This window comes from Bos taurus, chromosome 8 (assembly GCF_002263795.3).
Source record: "Bos taurus isolate L1 Dominette 01449 registration number 42190680 breed Hereford chromosome 8, ARS-UCD2.0, whole genome shotgun sequence".
In the NCBI taxonomy this organism is placed as follows: domain Eukaryota; kingdom Metazoa; phylum Chordata; class Mammalia; order Artiodactyla; family Bovidae; genus Bos; species Bos taurus.
In genome coordinates, this window is record NC_037335.1 from 75,526,669 (window position 1) to 75,552,740 (window position 26,072).

Consider the following 26,072-nt stretch of genomic DNA (forward strand, 5'->3'; position numbering starts at 1 on the left):
TGACACCTTCAAGGTAAACAAGATAAACCAACTTCTTAAAGCTAAGCCTGAACATGTTGGTGTGAAAATTGGTATCCGAACCAGGGTCTTTATTTACCTGACATCATACTATTTGTACTCTTCTATCCCAATCAATATCCACAATATCCAATCACGGATTGACTTATTTTATCCAGCTTTTAATTGTTCTGGCTAAATTTACTGATAAAATTTTCCCTTCATTCACTAATAATTATCTAAGTCATGCTATGTAAAAAATACTCTCCTACTCATGTCATATTCAATTTTCTTGCTTCTGAAACCTTTTCAGAAGGCTACTTTGCAAAAACCAAGCATTTATTTCCTGAAATATACCACCAAACACACTTCCCTACCCTTTCTAATAAAAAATACATCTTTAGATTCTATCCCCTAAAATAAAGTATTTGCCTTATTCCTATGCAGGTCAGGAAGCAACAGTTAGAACTGGACATGGAACAACAGACTGATTCCAAATAGGAAAAGGAGTACATCAAGGCTATCTATTGTCACCCTGCTTATTGAACTTATATGCAGAGTACATCATGAGAAACGCTGGGCTGGAGGAAGCACAAGCTGGAATCAAGATTGCTGGGACAAATATCAATAACCTCAGATATGCAGATGATACCACCCTTATGGCAGAAAGTGAAGAACTAAAGAGCCTCTTGATGAAAGTGAAAAAGGAGAGTGAAGAAGTTGGCTTAAAGCTCAACCTTCAGAAAACTGGCATCAGTCCATGGCAGTTAAGTCCCATGCCATTAAGGTCATGGCATCCAGTCCCATCACTTCATGGCAAATAGATGGGGAAACAGTGGCTGACTTTATTTTCCTGGGCTCTAAAATCACTGCAGATGGTGACTGCAGCCATGAAATTAAAAGACGCTTACTCCTTGGAAGGAAAGTTATGACCAACCTAGAGAGCATATTAAAGAGCAGAGACATTACTTTGTCCACAAAGGTCCGTCTAGTCAAGGCTATGGTTTTTCCAGTAGTCATCTTTGGATGGGAGAGTTGGACTATAAAGAAAGCTGAACACCAAAGAACTGATGCTTTTCAACTGTGGTGTTAGAGAAAACTCTTGAGAGTCCCTTGGACTGCAAGGACATCCAACTGCTCTATCCTAAAGCAGATCAGTCCTGGGTGTTCATTGGAAGGACTGATGTTGAAGCTGAAACTCCAATACTTTGGCCACCTGCTGTGAAGAGCTGATTCATTTGAAAAGACCCTGAAGCTGGGAAAGATTGAGGGCAGGAGGAGAAGGGGACGACAGAGGATGAGATGGTTGGATGGCATCACCGACTCAATGGACACGGATTTGGGTAGACTCCAGCAGTTGGTGATGGACAGGGAGGCCTGGTGTGCTGCGGTTCATGGGGTTGCAGAGTCGGACACCACTAAGCAACTGAACCGAACTATCTTCAGCCAAGTGTGAGTTTAAATACTTCTATATACGCCCTTAGGCTAGCAGACAACACCAAGGTTTTCACTATCCTGTATCCTGAATGATGCCCTGACCATCATTCTTTCCTCTCCTCTGAGGTCTCTGACTTGAAAACAAGATAAAAAGAAGGAAAAAAAAAATCTAGAAGCAGTGGCATATCCATAATACAAGAGGCCTGCAGAACTAGACTCCTCTTAAGATTTATCAGAAAAGAAATGTGGAAGTGGAAAAAGGAATAGAGAAGTCATGGACAGATAAGAGGGGATGTAACGGAGAATAAGGCAGTCTCCTCCCCAAAGAACTGATGGGGAAAACCAGCAGTGAGAGATACTATGGCATGTGGAGCCATATATCCAGAGCCAGGAAAAAGTTCATATCCACCCAGACACTTACCGTGTTGCATTTTGTGCCACACACCACTTGCCTATGGTTCAGCCACTGAGATGCAAACACTTTATTAAGGGTCCCAAGGTGAAACTCTCTCTCCTTCAGGAGACTGGGAAGTTGCTGTGCTGCATACCCATGCAACACTCGGGAGTAGCTGGTTTCATTCTGTAGCCTGACTTCTCGGTTCTTCAGGTAGTACACTAAGGATCTCTTCACTGGGGGGAGTCGCTTCCTTTTGTGAAGTGAGTGATCCCAGCCAAACTGTGGAGAGCAAAAGGAGAAATCAAAGCTTTGCCGACTTTTGTCAGAACTGGGGATCCTCGCATATTACAGAACTCATCTCGCAGGATTTACATAGAACAGAGTTACAATGCAACAGGAAAGTCAATCTTGAAGGCCACAGAAAAGATGCTGCTCAGAGTCATATCCATGGGAAAAAAGAACTTGGAAGACAAAGTAATGAAAGCATAAAAGAGGACAATAGGTTTTTTAAGGCCTTTTAAAGTGAAGGATTCAGGTACCTTAAAGTGAAAGTAAAACTCGACTCAGTACTGTTGGACTCTTTGCGATGCCATGGAATATACAGTCCATGGAATTCTCCAGGCCAGAATACTGGAGTGGGTAGCCTTTCCCTTCTCCAGGGGAGCTTCCCAACCCAGGGATCGAACCCAGGTCTCCCGCATTGAAGGCAGATTCTTTACCAGCTGAACCACAAGGGAAGCCCAAGAATACCGGAGTGGGTAGCCTATCTCTTCTCCAGGGGAATCTTTCCGACCCAGGAATCGAACCAGGGTCTCCCACATTCCAGATGGATTCCTTAACCTTAAAACTATCCTTAATAGGGAAGGGAATGAAGGGACCAGAGATTACCATACAGACCTGGGCTGCATCTCTAATGGCCCCCCTTCTCCCTCTCAGCCTGTACTCTACGCGGAGCATGGTAGGTGCGGCCCAAGAAGCCCAGCTAGGGTCCCAGGTCTTTCAGGGATGCCCTAGCAATGGCCGTCTGCCTGTCACCAGGTCCGCGCTCCAGGCAGTTGTAGAATTCGAAAAATCAAACACCAGCGGGGTGGGAGGAACGGGAAATATGAGCCTGAAGAGACTCAAGACTCAGAAAGCGGGACAGGGTGATATCTGGAAATTGTTTATCTAGGGGGCTTGGGTACCCATAGGGAGGCTCATTCCTGAGAGATGCAACCATCTCCGTTCCCCGGCCACCGAAAGACGGACTTCACTCTCCCTCCCAATATCTTAGGCGAGGTTTTGTCCCCGATTCTCCTCGACTTCGGTTTCCCTTTCTCCGAAGCCCAGATTGTTTTCTCAAGCCCCATTCCCGCCTGTAGATATCCCCGGAATATGCCTCATTTTCAAGTTCCCTTTAGTTTCTGACCCCTGCGCGCCTAAAGAACTCCTAAGGACCCAGGCCTGATCCTATAGGCTAGAACACCGCTCTACGCACCTCCGTACATCACCCCTCCCCCCGCCCCCCGCCAAGACCTTGGACCTCGTTCCGGTTCCCAATGTGCGAACCCTATTCTCCGGGTGCCTCGGCCTTATCACCCGGGGCCAGGCGTCTCGGCCCTCACCTGTGGGTCCTGAGCGTCGCTCCCAGCTCCCGGCAAGGCGGGTGCTTTCCGCTTCCTGCTAACTGCTTTCCTGGCCATAGTGGGCAGCGCCGCCGCGGCCCCGCAGCCACATGGGGCGGGGGAATCGCGGGGGAGCGAGACTGCGGGTCATATACTGGGCCCCGGGGCCGCGCACCTTAGTGCGCCCGGCCCGGAAAATGGCCCGGACCCCGGGCGGCAATACAAAAAAAAAAAAAAAGGCAGGCAGGCAGAAGGGAAGGAGGGAGGGAGGACCGGGGCAGGGAAAGGGAAGGGAAAGGGAAGGGGAGACAGGAACCCGAAGCTTGTAGACGACCAAGTCTAGAAAGGACGGCGAGCGGCTGGAACCAAAACACCCCCTCCCTTTCGCCCGCGCTCCGTCACCCTCGCGCAGCCGCAGTTCGTTTCGCGTCGCCACGGAGACGCAGCCCGGAGAGAAAGGCGGGGTTTAGGGCTGGCCGTAGAGTTCGCGGCTGTTGCTTACGGCCGCCCGCTCTTTTTCAACTGACGTCCGACGGCCGCTGGAGGTTCGCGACGTCGGGGCAAAGGAATCTGGGTTTTGGCCGCCGACACCCGAGCCGCACCCGCCCATCCGGACGTACCCGGAAGTGAGGACGTTTAACCTCGCTCGCGGAAGGACTCCCTCCCAACACGCCTTTACCCCGCAGTCGCCACTGGTTATATCTCTTGAGCCCTGTGCATTTTCCGGAACCTATGAAACCAAACCCTGGCACCAAGGGCTGGACTCTGTGAGAGGAGGCGTTTAACTTCCTCTCCCCACCCCCGGTAGCTCAGACAATAAAGAATCTAACTGCAATACAGGAGCCCCAGGTCAATCCCTTGGTCGGGAAGATCCCTTGGAGAAGGGAATGGCTACCCACTCCAGTATTCTTGCCTGGAGAATTCCATGAACAGAGGAGCTTGGTGGGCTACAGTCCATAGGGTCACAAAGAGTCAGACTAACACTGCACCCCACCCCACAAGGTAGAATCTGACTCGAAATCATTGTCAGCATATCCGGACTTTCACACTGTAGAGAACCTACCCTGCTTGCCACAATCAGCCCAGGTACCCCTCAACACTACCCCTGGGGAGCTCTCAGGCTTCATTTCCCACAGTCTTCTCCCTCCACTGGCCTCCTCCTCCGCCTGACTCTGCTGCCCAAGTCGCAACCGCCCCGTAACGTCTCCTTTAGCTGCTGCGTGGGACCTCGCCTCCCTTTAGAGTCCCGTGACCTGCCGGCCACCCTGTCTTTTGTGCTGTGTGAAATAGGCGTGCCCCCGTAATTTTTTTCTTAGGTCTCCCACGCAGTCCTGAGGACTGGAACGAACAGGGGACTGCCACTGGCTGCCTGTCCCCCAGGGCCCAGGTTGTGTCTCCATCAGGGCGGATAGGATGAAAATCTGAATCACAGAGAAGAGAGGAGCTTTTGACTTCTCAGTTCAATGAGGGCTGACATTGGTCACCAGGCAAGGGGGCTTCTTCAGGATCACCTTTGCCTCCATTTTCAGAAGATTCCGTAGGGGTGTGAGTGCCAGCCCCCACCTTTCTTCAGGCAAAGAAATCCTTTGAGGAAGCAGAAAGCTTCCTGATGGGCCTCAGGCTGTTAGTGCCCAGTTACCTGCTGATCCCTTCAGGCTTCAGGCCTCAGGCCTCATACCTCCAGGGAGCTCTGTTGGCCCATCTGAAGTTCTGCCTAGGAGGAGATCTGGGTTTGTTTTCCAAGCCGAACCAAAGACCAGATTGAGACAGTGTCCTCCGCCATCCCAAGTCAGCACTGCCACTAACCCCTAATTCCACCTTGGGAAAGGCAGCTCCATCTTACTTGGTCAGGTCTAGCTCTTCAGAGACATACACACAGTAAATGGATCAGAAGTGGGTCAGCTTCCTTTTCTTGAGCCTGTTGTTCCAGTTCTGTCTTGCCTCACAATGCCCTGGATGACTCAGGAGCTCATTGGGCAAGAGTCTGGAATTCTTTGAGAATCTCTAGGCTCATATTGGGCTGCACTTAGATCTTGGTCTCCTCTGTGGCTGTCATAGGCTATAGCCTCATCCTCCAGGTTGGTGCAGTTCATCTTGACATCTCAGGAACTATCCCTGAATGTACCTTCCAGCAGAGCTCACCATTTCTGTGGAAATAAAATAGAATGAAGAGTTATTTGAAAATGGGTTGTTGTTATTCAGTTGCTAAGTCGTGTCCGACTCTTTGCGATCCCATGGACTGCAGCATGCCAGACCTCCCTGTCTCTCACTATCTCCTGGAGTTTGCCCAAGTTCGTGTTCATTGAATAGGTATTGCTATCCAACCAACTCATTCTCTGCTGCCCTCTTCTTTTGCCTTGGTCTTCCCAAACTTCATTCAGAAGTCTTAAAGTTTACAGTTGTTTTTAAAAGACTGATAATACAAAGTAATGGTGAGAAACGACTGGAACTCTCATACATTGCTAGTGGGTGTGGTAAATTGGTACAATTTGGAAAAAAAATCTACCTACCTACCGTACCTACCAAAGCTAAACACATGTAGGAGCAGTTTACTTCTGGCTGTAAACCCAAATAGAAATGAGTGTTTTTGTCCACCAAAAGTCATTTACAAGAATATTTGTAATAACTCTATTCATAGTAGTCATAAATAATTCATAAAGTTGAATGTAGTTCAAATGTCAATCAATAGTAAAATAGATTAACAGGGTTCCCATGACTTCTTGAGGTTCGATAGTTTGCCATAATGGTTCACTGAACATAAATACTATTACTGGTTTAATATAAGGGATATTAGGGACCTCCAGGAGGCTCAGTGGTAAAAAAATCTTCCTGCCAATGCAGGAGCTGTGGGTTTGATCCCTGGGTCGGGAAGATCCCGTGGAGGAGGAAATGGCAACCTAGTCTCCAGTATCCTTGCCTGGAAAATTCCGTTGACAGAGGAGCCTGGTGAGCTACAATCCATGGGATCACAAAGGCTTGGACATGACTGAGCATGCACACACAAGGAATATTAAAAAGGATACAAATAAACAGATGAGGAGGTACATGAGATCTGGAAGGGTCCTGAGGCATGGGAACTTATGTCCCCATGGAGTTTGGGGTGTTCCACCTCATGGCATATGGATATGTTGACCAACTTGGAAGCTCTCCAGACCCTATGGTTTATGGTTTATATGGAGGTCCCATTATGTAGGCATGATTGATTAAATTGTTAGCCCTTGGTAATTAATTCAGTCCCCAGTCCCCATTCCCTCCCTCCTTCCTGACAATTAGGAGAGTGGGATTGAAAGTTTCAACATTCTAATTACAAAGTTGATTCCTCTGGCAAACAGCCCCCATCCTAAAGTTCTCCAGGGGCCCTTCTTTAATTTTTTTAAAAAATAATTTTATTTGTTTCTGGCTGTGCTGGGTCTTCGTTGCTGTGCAGACTTTTCTCTCATTGTGGAGAGCAGGGGCTACTCTTTAGCTGTGGTACACAGGCTTCTCATTGCTGTGGCTTCTTTTGTCACAGAGCACGGGCTCGAGGGCAAGCAAACTTCGTATTTGAGGCACATGGACTCAGTACTTGTGGCTCCTGGGCTCTGGAGCACAGGCTCGTGGGCTTAGTTGCTATCGTTGCTCTGAGGCCTGTGAGATCCTTCCAGAACAGGGAGCAAACCGTGTCTCCTGTTTGAATCTCCAGGTGGATTCTTTACCTCAGAGCTGCCAGGGAAGCCCTAGGGGCCCATCTTGAGTCACCTTACTAACATAAACTCAAGTGTGGTTGAAAGGGACTTATTATGAATAACAGAAGCTTCTCCTCTAAACATTGCTGTTGCTTTGCTAAGTCGCGTCAGTCGTGTCCGACTCTGTGCGACCCCATAGACGGCAGCCCATCAGGCTCCACCGTCCCTGGGATTCTCCAGGCAAGAACACTGGAGTGGGTTGCCATTGCCTTCTCCAATGCATGAAAGTGAAAAGCGAAAGTGGAGTCGCTCAGTCGTGTCCGACTCTTAGCGACCCCATGGACTGCAACCTACCAGGCTCCTCCGTCCATGGGAGTTTCCAGGCAAGAGTACTCTAACATTATCACTTGGTAAATTACAAGAGTTTTAGGAGCTCTTGCTGAACCAGAGATGAAACCAGATATATGTATTTCTTATTATATCACCATATTACAGTAATGGATGTGTGCTAAGTGGCTTTAGTAGTGCCTGATTCTTTGCAAGAATACTGGAGTGTGTTGCCATGCCCTCCTCCAGCGGAACTTTCCGACCCAGGGATTGAACCCGAGTCTCCTGTGTCTCCTGCACTGGCAGGCAGGTTCTTTATGACTACCGCCACCTTGGAAGCCTACATTACAGTAAGAGAAATCAAAATAGTCATTATTCTTGGTGGTTACTAGCTGGGAAGAGAACCCAAGGAGATTTCTGGTGTGCTGGAAATACCTATATCTTAATCTTGGTGATGATTGTACTAGTGTACACATATATAAAATTTCATCAAGCTGTAGATTTAATGATTGTGCAGTTTAAGTAAGTATACCTCAATATAAGGAAATAAACTTTCTATGGGAATTCCCTGGCGTTTCAGTGGTTAGGCCTCTGTGCTTCCATTGTAGGGGGCACAGGTTTGATCCCTGGTCAGGGAACTAAGATCCTGCAAGCTGTGTGGAACAGTCAGGAGAAAAGAAACATTCTAAATTCTTTCACCTGGATTCTTCTGTAATTTATAAGAGACAATCAGGCCAGGAAGGGGAAAATTTTTAAAACCATAGCCATAGGCTGAGATGAACCCGAGAGGACATTGAATTTACCACATTGCCTTCAGCTTTACAAACAAAACAAAAATTCTCTCCAGATATGTGAAAAACTGGGAATCACCTTTGCCTCTCCCAGTTCTCATACCCTCTCAATTACTCACACATCTATTCCATCACCTAGCCCTAATTATTTTATCAGTATCTTGAGTCAATTCACATCTCTCCATTACCCTAGTCCAACTCTGTCACTTATTGATCCCACCATTTGTGAAGGTCTCCTAGAAGAACTACCAATATCCACTCTTACCTCTTTTATTATTCTGTTCTGCGTTCTGCAGCTTTTTTGAATGCAAATTTGAATAAGTCATCCCCATTCTCACCTCCAGGTTAACTTTCTTCAATATCTTTCTCTTGTTCTTTGGATAAAGATAAAATCCTTAATCTGGCCTATAAGACCTTGCATGATCTGGTTCCTAACTTGACTCCAGCTACATCTCACACCATACTCTTCTTCCTTTCTCAGGTCCAGCCATACTAGCCCTCTTTCAATTCTTCCTAACCAAATGCTCCCTCCTGCTCCAGGATCTGGGCACAGCTTTACCTCTATTTAGTTCATGGAAAGATTGAAGGCAGGAGAAGAAGGGGATGACAGAGGATGAGATTATTGGATGGCATCACTGACTCGATGGACATGAGTTTGAGCAAGCTCCGGGAGTTGGTGATGGACAGGGAAGCCTGGCCTGCTGCAGTCCCTGGGGTCGGAAAGAGACGACTGAGTGACTGAACTGAACTGAGTTCATCTGTTTGACTATTTTCTATTGTAATACTTAGTCATTCTTTGGATCTCAGTTAAAGCATTACTTCCTCAGAAAACTGTTCCCTGGCCTCTTTGACTAGTTATAATCCTTCCCCTCTGAATTATTCAGTGTCATAGCACCATATGCTTCTCCTTTGTAGCACTTAACACAATTAGAATTTTACGTTTATTTATATGATTATTTGATTAATGGCTGTCTCCCCTACTAGAAGATAAGCTCCTCAAGAACAAGAACTATAGTTATTTTTGCTACCATTATATCTCTAGTGCCTAGCACATACTAGCTCTCTACAAATAATTGTTGACTAAATGGATACATTAATGAATGAGCACAATTTGAAACTTCCAAGATTAATGTGTCCCTTGTTTGTCTACTCATTCTAGTATCTAATAAGAATCATTCACTTTTTTCTTTTTAAATATGTATTTATTTGAGTGTGCTGGGTCTTAGTTGTGCCATGCAGGATCTTTAGTTGTGGCATGTGGGGTCTAGTTCCCCAGGGATCAAACCCAAGCCCCCTACATTGAGAGGGTGAAGTCTTAGCCACTGGACCACTAGGGAAATCCCAGAATCATTCATTCTTAGTAAATAATTTCTTGGACCTGAGCATCATCTTTTCTGTGACTAGTCTCCTCCTACCATTACTCATCTCTCAGTCTGGCTAAGATACTTTTCCTCTTTGAGCCCATAGAAACTTTTTATGGCTAATTTATCACATTGTATTGTAATGGTCTGTTTTCTCTCCCAATATGACTGTTTCTCCCGCTAGCTTGAGAGCTACTCAAACAAATGACACCCTTATTTACCCCTACATCCCTAGTGCCTGGGAAGGCATCTACCACATTTGATATATTCCCTAGACGTTGAATGATTGAATGAAGAGTAAGTGAAATGTATGTTTCACAAAGTCTGCTAGGTATGTTCATAGTGACATCAACAGTAGGTACAGGGAAGAGACTGTGATGAGAGTAATGCTGCAATAACTTGCTTTCAGAATCTTGAGTAAATCTATTTACTTATTTAAAATAGCTTTTTTTTCTAATCAAAAAAAAAATGTGTTCAAAGTGCAATCTTGGAAAGATGGACACAAAAGAGACTTTCCTGGTGGTCCAGTGGTTAAGAATCCACATGCTGTAGGACAGCTAAGCCCAAGCACTGCAACTCCCGAGCCCAGGAGCCTCAACTAGAGAGAAAACTGTGCGCCACAAGGGAAGATCCAAAATCATGCAGCCAAGGTCCCGAGTGCTGCAACTAAGACCCGATGCAGCTAAAAATGAAACAAACAAATAAATAAATGTTTTTAAAAGACACAAAAAATAAATTTCCCATAATTCCACCCTTCAGATAACCACTGTTTACATATGAATGTGTAACTTTCTAATTCTTTTTTTTAATGTATCTGTATTTCTATATCCATAAATGGTTCTTTTAAAAGATTATTTCAAACTATACTGTTTTAAAAAACTTTTATTATTTATTTTTGGCTGGGCTGGGTCTTCACTGCTGCACAGGCTTTTCTCTAGTTGAGGCAAGTGGGGGCCACTCTCCAGGTGCTGTGCATGGGCTTTTCATTGCAGTGGCCTCTCTTGTGGAGCTTCAGGCTCTAGGGCTTCAGTAGCTGTGGCTTGCAGGCTCTAGAGCACAGGCTCATTAGTTGTGGCACACGGGCATAGCTGCTCCGTAGCATGTGGAACCTTACCCTGTCAGGGGTCAAACCCGTGTCTCCTGTATTGACAGGTGGATTCTCTACCACTGAGCCACTGAGAAGCCCTAAACTATACTATTTTATACTTTTAAATAAAAACCTAAATAATTCCCATTATCTTCATTTCCAAACCTTCAAGTCAGCCCTGGTAACCATTCCGTCACAATGCACTGTGCTACAGGAAGCCCGTCAATGGTCGGGGGGACAAAGGACCTGCTTGTTTCTTACTTTCTCTTTGTTTTGGTCTTGCCAGGAAGAATACATAACAAGAAATGCTGTAAAATACTTTAATACTCTGGACAAATTGAATTGTGTTATACATGCTTAGTAACAAGAATTCCTCATGTTTACTTGCAGAGATTCTTTGGAACAAACAAAGCAGATGTTGTCACAACACATTTCCTTAATGTGTTGGAGCTAATTAATTATCTTTGCTAGCAAGGGGCTCAGGAGGAAATCATTTCTGTTAGCAAAAGTACTTGGAATTTTAATTCATACAAACCAAAATAAAACATAGAAAGAAAAGAGACCTAAAAGACCTAGGAGCATGAACTGGCACAGATGGTAGCTTAACAACTGCTCTCTGGTGATGTGAAAATGTTAGAAGTCCCCAAGGCATGTGAATGGTAATTATTTCACCCCTGTGGAAATATTTTTCTGATCCTGGGTCATAGATTATTAAAGGCAGAAAATACTATAAAGATACATGTGTGTGCTAAGTTGCTTCAGTCATGTCCAGTTCTGCGACTCTATGGACTCCTGCCAGGCTCCTCTGTCCATAGGATTCAACAGGCAAGAATACTGGAATGAGTTGCCACGCCCTCCTCCAGGGTATATTCCCGACCCAGGGATTAAACCCACGTCTCTTATGTCCCCTGCATTGGCAGGTAGGTTCTTTACCATTAGCGTCCCTGGGAAGCCCATTATAAAGATAGTTTATCTCATTGAACTCATACATTTGTAGGAAACTGAAGCCAAAAAAGTCAAGTCACATAGGCAGACAACCCATGGGTGAGAAATGGAACCCAGGACCTCTGCCATTTTTTCAACTACTTCTGGGCCTGGTTGAACTTGTGATGGTTTGGTTAAACTCCAGGAGTTGGTGATGGACAAGGAGGTCTGGCATGTTGCGGTTCATGGGGTTGCAAAGAGTCGGACACGACTGAGCGACTGAACTGAACTGAACCATACAGATCCCAACTGTATAGTGTTCAAGAAATTCCCAAGTTTGTGAACACATCCATGTACTACTGGGAGGGTGATGCACCCCCAGTTCCACAGGGGCAGAAGCTCTTGTGTTCAGGACTCTCTCAGACCACCTTGATGTAGCTCTTCATTTGGCTGTATGTCTGTCTTCTTTATCATATCCTTTGTTATATAATAAACCTGTAAATGTAAGAGTTTCCCTGAGTTCTGTGAGCTGTTTTAGCAAATAAATCCAAAGGGGAGGAGGTCATGGGAACCTCCTGCTTATATCCAAGTGAAACAGAAGTTGTCAGTAACCTGGGGACCTACTACTTGCCATTCAAACCTGAAGTTGAGGGCAGTTTGTAGGACTGAGCCCTTAACTTGCGGGATCTGACACTGTAGGGTCAGATTTGAGTTAACTGTTAGGGAAAAAAAGGAGGAAGACAGGTTTTTTAAAGATTACTACATTAAAGTTAAGGTTAACTAACACATCCATCACCTCATGTAGTTACTTTTCTTTACGTGTGGTGAGAACTTTTAAGATTTACTCTTTTAGGTTCAGTTCAGTCACTCAGTTGTGTCCGACTCTTAGCAACCCCATGAACTGCAGCACGCCAAGCCTCTCTGTCCATCACCAACTCCCAGAGTCCACTCAAACCCATGTCCATCGAGTTGATGATGCCATCCAACCATCTCATCCTCTGTTGTCCCCTTCTCCTCTGCCCTCAATCTTTCCCAGCATCAGGGCCTTTTCCAATGAGTCAGCTCTTTGCATCAGGTGGCCAAAATATTGAAGTTTCAGCTTCAACATCAGTCCTTCCAATGAACATCCAGGACTGATCTCCTTTAGGATGGACTGGTTGGATCTCCTTGCAGTCCAAGGGACTCTCAAGAGTCTTCTCCAACACCACAGTTCAAAAGCATCAATTCTTCAGTGCTCAGCTTTCTTTATAGTCCAACTCTCACATCCATACATGACCACTGGAAAAACCACAGCCTTGACTAGATGGACCTTTGTTGGCAAAGTAATGTCTCTGCTTTTTAATATGCTGTCTAGGTTGGTCATAACTTTCCTTCCAAGGAGTAAGCGTTTTTTAATTTCATGGCTGCAGTCACCATCTGCAGTGACTTTCTTTGGAGCCCAGAAAAATAAAGTCTGACACTGTTTCCACTTTTTCTCCATCTATTTGCCATGAAGTGATGGGACCAGATGCCATGATCTTAGTTTTCTGAATGTTGAGCTTTAAGCCAACTTTTTCACTCTCCTCTTTCACTTTCATCAAGAGGCCCTTTAGTTCTTTTCACTTTCTGCCTTAAGGGTGGTGTCATCTGCATATTTGAGGTTACTGATATTTCTCCTGGCAATCTTGATTCCAGCTTGTGCTTCATCCAGCCCAGCATTTCTCATGATGTACTCTGCATATAAGTTAAATAAGCAGGGTGACAATATACAGCCTTGACATACTCCTTTTCCTATTTGGAACCAGTCTGTTGTTCCATGTCCAGTTCTAATTGTTGCTTCCTGACCTTCATACAGGTTTCTCAAGAGGCAGGTCAGGTTAGCAACTTTCAACTGTACAATACGGTATTGTTAACTATGTAGAATATTGGCCAGCAATATCTAATCTACAAAATACCTTCACAACAACACCTAGATTGGAGAAGGAAATGGCAACTCACTCCAGCATTCCTGCCTGGGAAATCCCGTGGACAGAGGAGCCTGGCAGGCTACAGTCTTCAGGGTCTCAAAAGACTCAGAAACGACCCAGTAACTAAACAACAAACAACAACAACAACAGCCTAGCAAAGTTTGACACATACAACTAATCCCAGTCTACCCCTTGTCAACTTAAAATCTATACTTAGCTCAAGTTAGACTTAATCTTCAGATAAGAATAATAACAAAATCATACTTTCACCTGCTGCTGCTGCTGCTGCTGCTGCGTCACTTCAGTCATGTCCGACTCTGTGCGACCCCATGGACTGCAGCCTACCAGGCTTCTCCATCCATGGGATTCTCCAGGCTAGAACACTGGAGTGGGCATGTTACACTATAGTGTTACACTATACAACTATCTTGCATACAACCAAAAATACACCAACTCTTTCCCCAGAAGAGGACACAAAATCTTTGGGTGACGTCCATGCTTCACTTTGATATCTTGTAAGTGAAACACTTCAACATAAAGTTAACTTCATTAATGTGTCTTATGTTATATAAAAGGATAAGAAACAAAGGTATTTGATACACATCACAAACGTATTCTAGTTAAAGGTAAGTTTTTTCCAGTAGTCGTGTACGGATGTGAGAGTGGGACTAGAAAACTGAGCGCCAAAGAACTGATGCTTTTGAACTGTAGTGTTGGAGAAGACTCTGAGAGTCTCTTGGACTGCAAGGAGATCCAACCAGTCAATCCTGGAGAAAATCAGTCCTGAATATTCGTTGGAAGGACTGATGCTGAAGCTGGAACTCCAATACGTTTGCCACCTGATGTGAAGAACTGACTCATTGGAAAAGACCCTGATGCTGGAAAAGACTGAAGGCGGGAGGAGAAGGGGACGAGAGAGGATGAGATGGTTGGATGGCATCACTGACTCGATGGACATGAGTCTGAGCAAGCTCCGGGAGTTGGTGATGGACAGGGAAGCCTGGCGTCCTGCAGTCCATGGGGTCACAAACAGTCGGACACTACTGAGCGACTGAAATGAACAAACATATTCAGAACAACAAAAAAAGAAGAAATATACATAAAATTACAATCCTTTCCTTGTTTCTGCAACTTGTCATGTGGGCATAGCTAATAGCTTCTTCCAATACCCATTCCATACTTCTTTTGCCCTCAACAAGCACCTCAGCTGGTTGTGTTTTTTGTGGTAGGAGGAGCTAAACCTTTATTTCTAAACAGTCTGGGTCCTAAGTTGTTCTGCTTAAATTGGGTTGTTATAGTTTTCCGTGGGCTTTAATTACAGGGCATGGTAATACTAAAATAATCTCTTAAGAGATCACCTGTATTCCAGATGTACCCTTCCACATTTCCATTGTATAGTAGCAATCCAATTTTCCCTTGGTAATCAGGATCAATTACCCCAGCCAGTATAGTAACCCTTCTTTGCCTATTGACTGAAAACAAGAGCTCAAATTAGCCAGGTGGCAGTTTCAACTTTGCTTAAATGGAATTGTTGTACTTCCCAGCAGAAGCATTCCTGCCTTTGAAACTAAAACAAACAGAGCATTAGGTTATGGGCTCAGAAAGCAAAAATTTTAGTAGTATATTACTAGGCATAATAGTAAGGGCACCACTTCCGTTTCTACCCCTTGATTTCTCAACCTATGAATATTGGATAATGACAAAATAGCACAAGGAATTATGCAGGCTCCTGGAGAAATCTTTGTGCATATCTCTGATTTCATGGGATAAATTCCCAGAAGGAAGATTGCTAAGTCAATGGGTATAAGGATTTTTAAGGTTCTTGATAGATTAAATCACACTGCCTTTCAGGAAGTTCATGTCAGAGTTCATACCCTTTAGAAACATGAGTATTGTCTATTTCAACACATTGTTATCAATTCTGCTACTACATGTTGTCATTATCAACTACTTTGAGTAAACTGTTCTCAAAAGAGATTTCTGTTGAGGTAAATAAAAAATCTTACAGCCAACATAAACCAGACTTTTTTAGGTATAGTACATTGATACAGAAAGACCAATGAGGTCTTTTCTATTTGGAAAATTGCTGCAATTATGATAAAGAAATTTCCAAAGCAACCTCACCTTCTACTTAACATCATCACCTCCAACCACAATAGAGCAGGTAGCACACATTCTGTTTGATGTTGGCCAATAAAAATCATCATACAAAAGCTAGCTTGTGATTAGAAAGACCCTCTTATAGGTAAAAACAACTATTTGCAATGAAGTAGGCCTCTCAGTTGTGTCTTGTAGAACTGAATGCAATGAAATTGTGGAACAGCCTAATGAATAAACAGGGCTTTGGAACTGGAACAAGGATCCCTGTGTCTATTTTCATTTCCTAACCAGAGATTAAACTTGTGCCCCTTATAATGGAAGTGAAGACCACCAGGGAAGTGCCCAATTATACTTTAAAAAGACACACACAGGGCATCTTCAGTGGTCCAGTGGTTAAGAATTCGCCTACCAATGCATGGGACACCAGTTCGATTCCTGGTCTGGGAAGATCACACACGCCGCAAGGCAACTAAGCCAGTGCACCTGTACTCTAGACTCGATCAGCTGTAATTACTGAGCCGAGCACCTAGAGACTGTGTTCTGCAACAAGAGAAGCCACTGCAATGAGAAGCCCCCTACCACAACTATAGAGTAGCCCCTGTTGGCTACAACTAGAGAAAGTCCACATGCAGCAATGAAGACCCAGTGCAGCCAAAATAAGTAAATACATAAATAAAAATTAGAAAGAAAAGACACACACAAGACAATAATACACACATACACAGCACTTAAGACACACATGATGTACCTACAACATACACAAGAAACACATACATACCACACACAATACACACAAGACATATAGCACATCATTCAACACACAGAACACACACCACCTACATATTCACAATACACAAGAGCCCTACATAAACAGAGCACATACACAATGAAGAAGCTATTGTTTTCTGGCTGTTCCATAACACCTCTCACCACTTAGAGGTATCCAAGAGCCCACAATCATGACAATAACTGGTTGAAATGGTAGCACCATTATCTTGAAATGTCCCAATAAGATTTGATCCAATGTGGAGGACCTGTAATTTGGAACAAGTAAATTTATCTTTTTCTCTGGAAAAAGTAAAAAGAACAATCTTGAAAAGACTTTAACATAAGTATGCTCTGAATTGTCAAAGAAAGAATAAGAGATTGAATAAAGCATAAAGAGAATAAAATATTGTGAAATTAAAACACACAAAAAATGTGAACAGGTATACATAAAAATCAATCAATTTAATTAATAAATACTATGGTAGTTTTAATAATGTCCACAAATTACTTGATACTTCTTCCTCCAGGAAATGGAGCTTAATTTCCCTCTTCCTGAGTATAGGCTAGACTTAAGTGACTCACTTCCAAGACAGAGTATGAAAAGGGAAAAATAATAACTTTTCAGTAGAGAGACTTGGCAGATAAATTGATAAAATATAATAATATTGACAGATTGATATTATATACTCCCTGATGTGATGAGATGAGAAGCCACTTCAGGCTTATGGTATTTTCCCCCAATTCTATAACTCTAGTTTAACAATGAGAAAACATGAAAAAAAAAAAAACTAAATTAAAGGATATTCTACAACATATTCTGCCCAGTACTCTTCTAAAGTGCTGAGGTTATGAGAGACAAGCAAAGACTCAGAAACTGGAGGAGACTAAGGGGACTCGACTATAGGAGGTAATGTAATATCTTGGAGTGGATTCTGAACATGTAAAGGACGTTAGTGAAACAACTGAGGAAATCTGAATAAAGTTAATAGCATCGAATCAAAGCTACTTTTTTACATTGTTATATGATAAATGTATCACAGTTAGATGTTATCATTGGGTGAAAAATATACAGGAAATCTCTGTATGATCTTATAATTCTCCTGTAAATATAAAGTTATCTCAAAATCGGAAGTTTAACAAATATAAAGAGGATGTCCTTGGTGGTCCAGTGGTTAAGAATCTGCCTGCCAATGCAGGGCACGTGAGTTCGCTCCCTAGTGTGGGAAGCTTCCACATGCCACAGGGCAACTAAGCCTGTGCACCACGACTACTGAGCTCATGAGCCATAACTACTGAAGCCCTCATGGTCTCCAGCAAGAGACGTCACCACAGTGAGAAGTCCTCACATTGCAGCTAGAGAGTAGCCCTTGCTCACCACAACTAGAGAAAGCCCACACACAGCAATGAAGACCCAGTGCAGCCAAAAATAATAAATAAATAAATAAAATTTAAGAAACATATGTAAATAAATAAATGAATCAATTAGAAATCCTTAAAAGGATTTCCTTAAAAGGAAAAGTGCAGTTATTGGTGGGGGAGGGGGCCGGGTGGCCCTCAGTAAAAAAGAGACATAATTTGAATAGACACAAAGAGAGACCTAGTGAATTGTAAGGTTGATCTGAGGAATTCACTGAGAGGATGTCACAAAAAGATACTATATAGTAAAAAGACATGGAGGATAGAAGTGGCATTCGTGAAAAAATGCCAAAGTATGGGTTCTGTCTCCAGAAACTCTGAAAAGATCTGGCAAAAACTGTCTCCGTCTTACAGAACTCCGGGAGATGGCCAAAAGTTTATAGCAACTAAATGCTAAGACAGAGAAAGGCCACTGAAAGCCAGCAGGAGATCTTCGTGATGCTTATGCTAGCCCCACCCTCTCCACTGCTCTCTGGTGCAGTAGCATTCTTAAAGTTGGCAGCCCATATTCCTGGTGTGGGTACCTGTTTCTGGAAGAAGCAGACGGGACCTTGTTCCAAAAGAATAGTTTGTCTTTTTGACCTGCCTGAGGTTTCCCCAAAGGACTGATGTAAAGGGCTTTCTTTTGTTTCACTTAACCTGGAACTCTATGGGGCAGAGAAGCTATACAGAGGACTTTCCTTAAAAACACTGAAAGGCAAATGAACAAATTAGCACTTACCTGATCAAAAAAATAATAGTTGGAGCAAATGACAGGTACACCAAAATTCTAGGGAGGAAAATGCAGGGAGTGATATTCGAAGAGGGGAGGGAATAAGGACTTTGAAACTTTCCCGTATATACTGGAATCCAGAAAGCCATATACTTGCAAAGGGAAGGACACATGCTTAGAGAAGAACTGAGAAAACCATACTTTTTCACTTCTGGCCATTAGGCTCAAGGAAAGCAGGAAGTGGAGGTTAAGTCAGGGTTACCAACAACTTGTCTAAGCATGGGAGTGAAACAACACAGATCACTGCAAAGACATGGAGATTTTTTTTGCCCCTTTTCTGCTCCTTTTTCCTTCTTCTTTCTTTTCCTCCAAGAATGTAAGGAAATCTCTCTGTCAAACTACAATTAAGAAATACAGTTATGTTGGAGAAGTTACTTGCTTTTAGAAAGTAAACATTGAATTATTTATGAGTTTCTAACTTTTCAACATTCTAATAATATTTCCAACTTGCTCTCAAGAGGTTCAGAAAAGAGAAGCATGTTTGCTAATTTAGTAATCATTTCTGGGTTCTACTGTGTGATGGGTGTGGTGGATGGCAGAAATCTGACTTGGACCTCATCTCTGTCCTCTAGGAACTCATAGACTGGTAGGAGAACCCATCTACCTAAAATGCCAGACAGCCTAAGGGACATAAGATGTGTGAAAAGAACATGGGAGCTCAATCAAGGGAGAGGACCAGGAATGCCTTCTTAAAAGAGCTCATATAAACTAATTCTTAAAGGATGTTGAGTGTTTCAAGGGAGACAGATGAGTAGAATCTGTCTTTGATTGGAGGAGTGAAGGAGAATGACCACTAATTGTTCTCCAATAACCCCATCTTTCAGTTAATAATGAATCCTCCTTAGCTGGGTGCTTGGCAGTCAGCTGTAACACTTTTTATTTTTTGGCTGCGCTGCCTCTTCACTGCAGCTGTCATGCTCTCTAATTGAGGCACGAGGGCTTAGTTGCCCCATGGCATGTGAAATCTTCGTTCCCTAACCAGGGATTGAATCCACATCCCCTGTACTGAAAGGCGGATTCTTAACCACTCGTGTGCTCTGTGTGCTAAGTTGCTTCAGTCGTGTTCGACTCCTTGCAACCCTATGGACCATAGCTGCCCTGTCCATGGGATTCTCCAAGCAAGAATACGGGAGTGGGTTGCCATGCCCTCCTCCAGGGGATCTTCCTGACCCAGGGATTGAACATGAGTCTCTTGCACTGACAGGTGGGTTCTTTACCTTTAGCACCACCTCGGAAGCCCTTAACCACTGGACCACCAAGGAAGTCCCTTTTTAAAAAAAAATAATAATGCATTTTTTAACCCTGATAATACATTTTTACAGTTGGGAATGACAATATGACTACATTCTGGTCAAAAGGGAAGTAAGGCAAAGTGATGCTGGCAACCCCCAGGTCACATGTTTAACAAGAAGCTGCATAACTTCTCATTCTATCTTTGGGAAATAATAATGGTGATTCAACACTGACACTGTGGACAAATATATTACTATGGGTGGAGTAATGAAGTGGCTAAAACTGGGTGACCCTGGGGTGACCTTGGGGAACAGTGCTTCTGATCAGCCCTGCACAGTCTACTAATTCAGAGCTTCCCCTGAGAGAGAAACAGAACTTCTACTTTGATTAAGCCACTGATATTTTTGTCTCCATCTAGTCAATATCCTAACTAATAAAAGCAGGAAGAAGAAAGGCAATGAGGATACGAAACCTACTAAGAAAGCCAAACTCTCACTTTTTCCTTTCTTTTTCTTTTTCTTTTTCCTTCCTTCCCCTCTTCTAATCTATCCTTCGTTTCCTATGGGCTGTGCTGTGCTCAGTCGCTTCAGTCATGTCCAGCTCTTTGCAACCCTATGGACTGTAGCCAGCCAGGCTCCTCTGTCCATGGGATTCTCCAGGCAAGAATACTGGAGTGTGTTGCCATGCCCTCCTCCAGGGGATCTTCCCCTGGAGGAATTGAACCCATATCTCTGGTATCTCCTGCATTGCAAGCAGGTTCGTTCCCACTGAGCTATCTGGGAAGCCACTTGCTTCCTATAGTTATACATAAATGTATACACACACATACACACACACACAAATACATGTATACACACACATTTGCTCTTCCATAGCCCACTGGTTCCAGATTTTTAGCTCTAGACATATCAACAGACTCATATCTTCTATGTTTTTCCTGCTTAACCTGGCTACAAGTGAAATAGCTGTAAGTATGGAAACCATTTCATTCCTCAGAGGTTCCCCACCACAGCACAGTGAGGCAGTAGGCATGTGGATGAGCCGTGGACAGGCTCATCTTCTTTGTCACTGTGGATGGAGGGTATTGTTCTCTTTGTACAAATCAATTTGTAGGGAACAGAGGAATCGTAATTTTCCTGGGAAGCTTTCTGTCTTTCCACAAAAGGGTCTTTTGAGAAAGTGTTCAATGTGAGAATCACAAATGCCTTTACTTTCCTTTTTCCAATCAAAACATCTAACTTCTTTATGTTACTATATAGGGTATTTTAAGTATTGTTTTGGTCTTTTCAGTGTCCTTGCTTTTGGTAACAGAATCTGCTTTTACTTTTAATTTCGGTTCCTGTGCTTTTGGACTGGGGCTGACCCAACCATTTTAACCCTAGAAATGCATACGTAATCCAGTTCTGCTCAAAGCTGGAGGTGTGGGGGAAATGCTTTCATAACGCTAAAATCATGACACTAGAAGTGTGTATATAATGTTGGAGCTGCTGGGATCCAGCAGGAGGGAGCCTATCTTAAAATAAAGTCAACACTGAGGAAAGCAGAACCTAGGGATAAAAGCCGGAGAAGGCAATGGCAGCCCACTCCAGTACTCTTGCCTGGGAAGTCCTGTGGACAGAGGAGCCTGGTAGGCTGCAGTCCATGGGGTCGCTAAGAGTTGGACATGACTGAGTGACTTCACTTTCACTTTTCACTTTCATGCATTGGAGAAGGAAATGGCAACCCACTCCAGTGTTCTTGCCTGGAGAATCCCAGGGACGGGGGAGCCTGGTGGGCTGCTGTCTATGGGGTCACACAGAGTCAGACACGACTGAAGCGACTTAGTAGCAGCAGCAGCAGCAGCAGCAGCAGGGATAAAAACCAAGCCTGATTACCTCTGGGAAACCTGCTGCAGTGTGAATACAGTTTCTATCACTGGAACGAAACAAAACTTGATAATCCATAGAGTATATTAAAAACACCTGTTTAGGGGTTTCCATGATGGCTCAGTGGTAAAGAATCTGCCTGCCAATACAAGAGACATGAGTTCAATCCTTAATTGGGGAAGATCCCGCCTGGGTGGAGCAACAAAGCTCATGCACCACAACTGTTAATCCTGTGCTCTAGAGTCCGGGAGCTGCAAGAACCAAGCCCATGTGCTACAACTACTGAAGCCTGAGTGCCCTAGATCCTGTTCTTTGCCACAATAGAAGCCACTGCAAAGGGAAGCCCATGCACCGAAACTAGAGAAAAGCCTGGGCAGCGACAAAGACCCAGCATAGCCACTAAATAAACAAAATATTTTTTAAATTAAAAAAATACCTAAGTGACACTTTGGCAGATGTTATGCCTACCCAGATATTTCTTTTTTTAAAAACTGACTTGTATTCCATCTTATTCCGGAAAGTACTGTTGGTCCCATCTAGTAAGAAGACTGTTCCTTTGTGTTCTGTCCATTTTGTTCTGTAGGAAGAAGGACACCAGCTGGATTTTCAGTTCAGTTCAGTTCAGTCGCTCAGTCCTGTCCAACTCTTTGCAACCCCATGAACTGCAGCACGCCAAGCCTCCCTGTCCATCACCAACTCCTGGAGTCCACTCAAACCCATGTCCATCGAGTTGATGATGCCATCCAACCATCTCATCCTCTGTTGTCCCCTTCTCCTCTGCCCTCAATCTTTCCCAGCATCAGGGCCTTTTCCAATGAGTCAGCTCTTTGCATCAGGTGGCCAAAATATTGAAGTTTCAGCTTCAACATCAGTCCTTCCAATGAACATCCAGGACTGATCTCCTTTAGGATGGCCTGGTTGGATCTCCTTGCAGTCCAAGGGACTCTCAAGAGTCTTCTCCAACACCACAGTTCAAAAGCATCAATTCTTCAGTGCTCAGCTTTCTTTATAGTCCAACTCTCATATCCATACGTGACCACTGGAAAAACCACAGCCTTGACTAGATGGACCTTTGTTGGCAAAGTAATGTCTCTGCTTTTTAATATGCTGTCTAGGTTGGTCATAACTTTCCTTCCAAGGAGTAAGCGTTTTTTAATTTCATGGCTGCAGTCACCATCTGCAGTGACTTTCTTTGGAGCCCAGAAAAATAAAGTCTGACACTGTTTCCACTTTTTCTCCATCTATTTGCCATGAAGTGATGGGACCAGATGCCATGATCTTAGTTTTCTGAATGTTGAGCTTTAAGCCAACTTTTTCACTTTCCTCTTTCACTTTCATCAAGAGGCCCTTTAGTTCTTTTCACTTTCTGCCTTAAGGGTGGTGTCATCTGCATATCTGAGGTTCTTGATATTTCTCCTGGCAATCTTGATTCCAGCTTGTGCTTCATCCAGCCCAGCGTTTCTCATGATGTACTCTGCATATAAGTTAAATAAGCAGGGCGACAATATACAGCCTTGACGTACTCCTTTTCCTATTTGGAACCAGTCTGTTGTTCCATGTCCAGTTCTAATTGTTGCTTCCTGACCTTTATACAGGTTTCTCGAGAGGCAGGTCAGGTGGTCTGGTATTCCCATCTCTTTCAGAATTTTCCACAGTTTATTGTGATCCACACAGTCAAAGGCTTTGGCACAGTCAATAAAGCAGAAATAGATGCTTTTCTGGAACTCTCTTGCTTTTTCCATGATCCAGCGGATGTTGGCAATTTGGTCTCTGGTTCCTCTGCCTTTTCTAAAACCAGCTTGAACAACTGGAAGTTTACAGTTCATGTATTGCTGAAGCCTGGCTTGGAGAATTTTGAGCATTACTTTATTTTTTATTTTTTTAAAATATTTATTTATTATTTTGGTTACTCTGGATCTTAGTTGCAGCAAGTGAACCCTTAGTTGAGGCATGTGGGATCTAGTTCCCTGTCCAGGGACTGAACCTGGGCTTCCTGCATTGGAAGTACAGAGTCTTAGCCACTGGACCACCAGGCAAGTCCCTGAGCGTTACTTTACTAGCGTGTGAGATGAGTGCAATTGTGCGGTAGTTTGAGCATTCTTTGGCATTGCCTTTCTTTGGGATTGGAATAAAAACTGATCTTTTCCAGTCCTATGGCCACTGCTGAGTTTTCCAAATTTGCTGGCATATTGAGTGCAGCACTTTCACAGCATCATCTTTCAGGATTTGAAATAGCTCAACTGGAATTCCATCACCTCCACTAGCTTTGTTTGTAGTGATGCTGGATTTTAGGGATCTTAATCCTGCCTCCACCACTTCCTAACAGTGAGACTCTGAACAAATCAAGGGAATACATATGAACCTTGGTTTCCTTATTTTTCAAATGAATGTGTTATTGAATTATACTGAGGATCACATAAGATCACATATATGACTTATAAAATGCTCTAAAATGTTAAGAATTATTATAAAGTGAACTTTTAGGACCTAGGGAATCCCTCTTCCTTTCTATAGCCTGATTGTGTTGTAAAATTTGGAGTTGAGTAGAAAGGCCACATCATCCTCCAAAGATTCTACTATTTATACTTTCCTTATGAGAGTGTCTATTTTACCACATCTTAGCCAACACTGAGTATTATGAATTTTTAAAATATTTGCTAGTCTGAAAAAAAACAACTAAAAACATTTTAGCCTGATTAGTACATTTTAGCCTTGTGAATGGTGCTTTCAAAGCAGCTGGAGGTATTTTAAAAAATCTTCCAAACAAGAATCCTAAAGTCTACATAAATAGCTATGCCAAAGCCTTTGACTGTGTGGATCACAATAAACTGTGGAAAATTCTGAAAGAGATGGGAATACCAGACCACCTGACTTGCCTCTTGAGAAATCTGTATGCAGGTCAGGAAGCAACAGTTAGAACTGGACATGGAACAACAGACTAGTTCCAAATAGGAAAAGAAGTACGTCAAGGCTGTATATTGTCACCCTACTTATTTAACTTATATGCAGAGTACATCATGAGAAACGCTGGGCTGGAAGAAGCACAAGCTGGAATCAAGATTGCTGGGAGAAATATCAATAACCTAATATATGCAGATGACACCACCCTTATGGCAGAAAGTGAAGAGGAACTCAAAAGCCTCTTGATGAAAGTGAAAGAGGAGAGTGAAAAAGTTGGCTTAAAGCTCAACATTCAGAAAACGAAGATCATGGCATCCGGTCCCATCACTTCATGGGAAATAGATGGGGAAACAGTGGAAACAGTGTTAGACTTTATTTTTTGGGGTCCAAAATCACTGCAGATGGTGACTGCAGCCATGAAATTAAAAGACGCTTACTCCTTGGAAGGAAAGTTATGACCAACCTAGATAGCATATTCAAAAGCAGAGACATTACTTTGCCAACAAAGGTCCAGCTAGTCAAGGCTATGGTTTTTCCTGTGTCATGTATGGATGTGAGAGTTGGACTGTGAAGAAGGCTGAGCGCTGAAGAATTGATGCTTTTGAACTTGGTGTTGGAGAAGACTCTTGAGAGTCCCTTGGGCTGAGATCCAACCAGTCCATTCTGAAGGAGATCAGCCCTGGGATTTCTTTGGAAGGAATGATGCTAAAGCTGAAACTCCAGTACTTTGGCCACCTCATGTGAAGAGTTGACTCACTGGAAAAGACTCTGATGCTGGGAAGGATTGGGGGCAGGAGGAGAAGGGGACGACAGAGGATGAGATGGCTGGATGGCATCACTGACTCGATGGACGTGAGTCTGGGTGAACTCTGGGAGTTGGTGATGGACAGGGAGGCCTGGCGTGCTGTGATTCATGGGGTCGCAAAGAGTCAGACACGACTGAGCGACTGAACTGAACTGAACTGAACTTCTTTTCTCCTTCCCTCGTACCAGCTGACTTTTCAGCCTTGTAGTTAGATAAGATAGTTGGTCAGAAGCTATTTTAAAAACATCTTTCTTTATTTACTTATAGCTGTGCTGAGTCCTCATGGCTGCGAGGATTTTTATCTAGTTGCAGTGACTGGGGGCTACTCTCTAGTTTCAGTGCTTGGGCTTCTCACCGCGGTTGCTTCTTTTGTTGCTGAGCATGGGCTTTAGAGCACAGGCTCAACTGTTGTAGCACACAGGCTTAGTTGCTCTTTGGCATGTGGGAATCTGCCCAGATCAGAGATTGAACCCATGTCTCTTGCATTGGCATGCAGACTCTTCACCACTGAGCTACCAGAGAAGCCCTGGCCAGAGTCCCTTACAAGCTGTTGGGGACCTCTTCATTTCTGCCTCCTTTGTTGTGTGAATAAGCAAACACATACCCTCAGTGAACCTGCTAAATCATGACCCAGTGATCTACATCTCTTCAAATCCGTTTCAGTCCATGCTTGGTA

The 26,072-nt window shown here is 43.6% G+C and overlaps 1 protein-coding gene across 2 annotated transcripts in view; it reads right to left on the bottom strand.

The window, feature by feature from the left end:
• Positions 1-5,325, bottom strand: part of DCAF12 (DDB1 and CUL4 associated factor 12) — a 40,235-nt gene extending 34,910 nt beyond the window's left edge. Inside the window, exons 1-2 of one of the 2 annotated variants that reach the window (XM_024995746.1) lie at positions 5,114-5,325; positions 1,856-2,110 (exon numbers count right to left, since the gene is read on the bottom strand). In XM_024995746.1, coding sequence (XP_024851514.1) covers positions 1,856-2,110; positions 5,114-5,137 — 279 coding nt within the window. In that variant the 5' untranslated portion in view covers positions 5,138-5,325. Of the gene's footprint in view, positions 1-1,855; positions 2,111-3,435; positions 3,820-5,113 lie in introns of those variants that run through there. The other variant, NM_001167896.2, reaches the window with a different exon arrangement.
• Between the last annotated feature and the right edge of the window lie 20,747 nt (positions 5,326-26,072).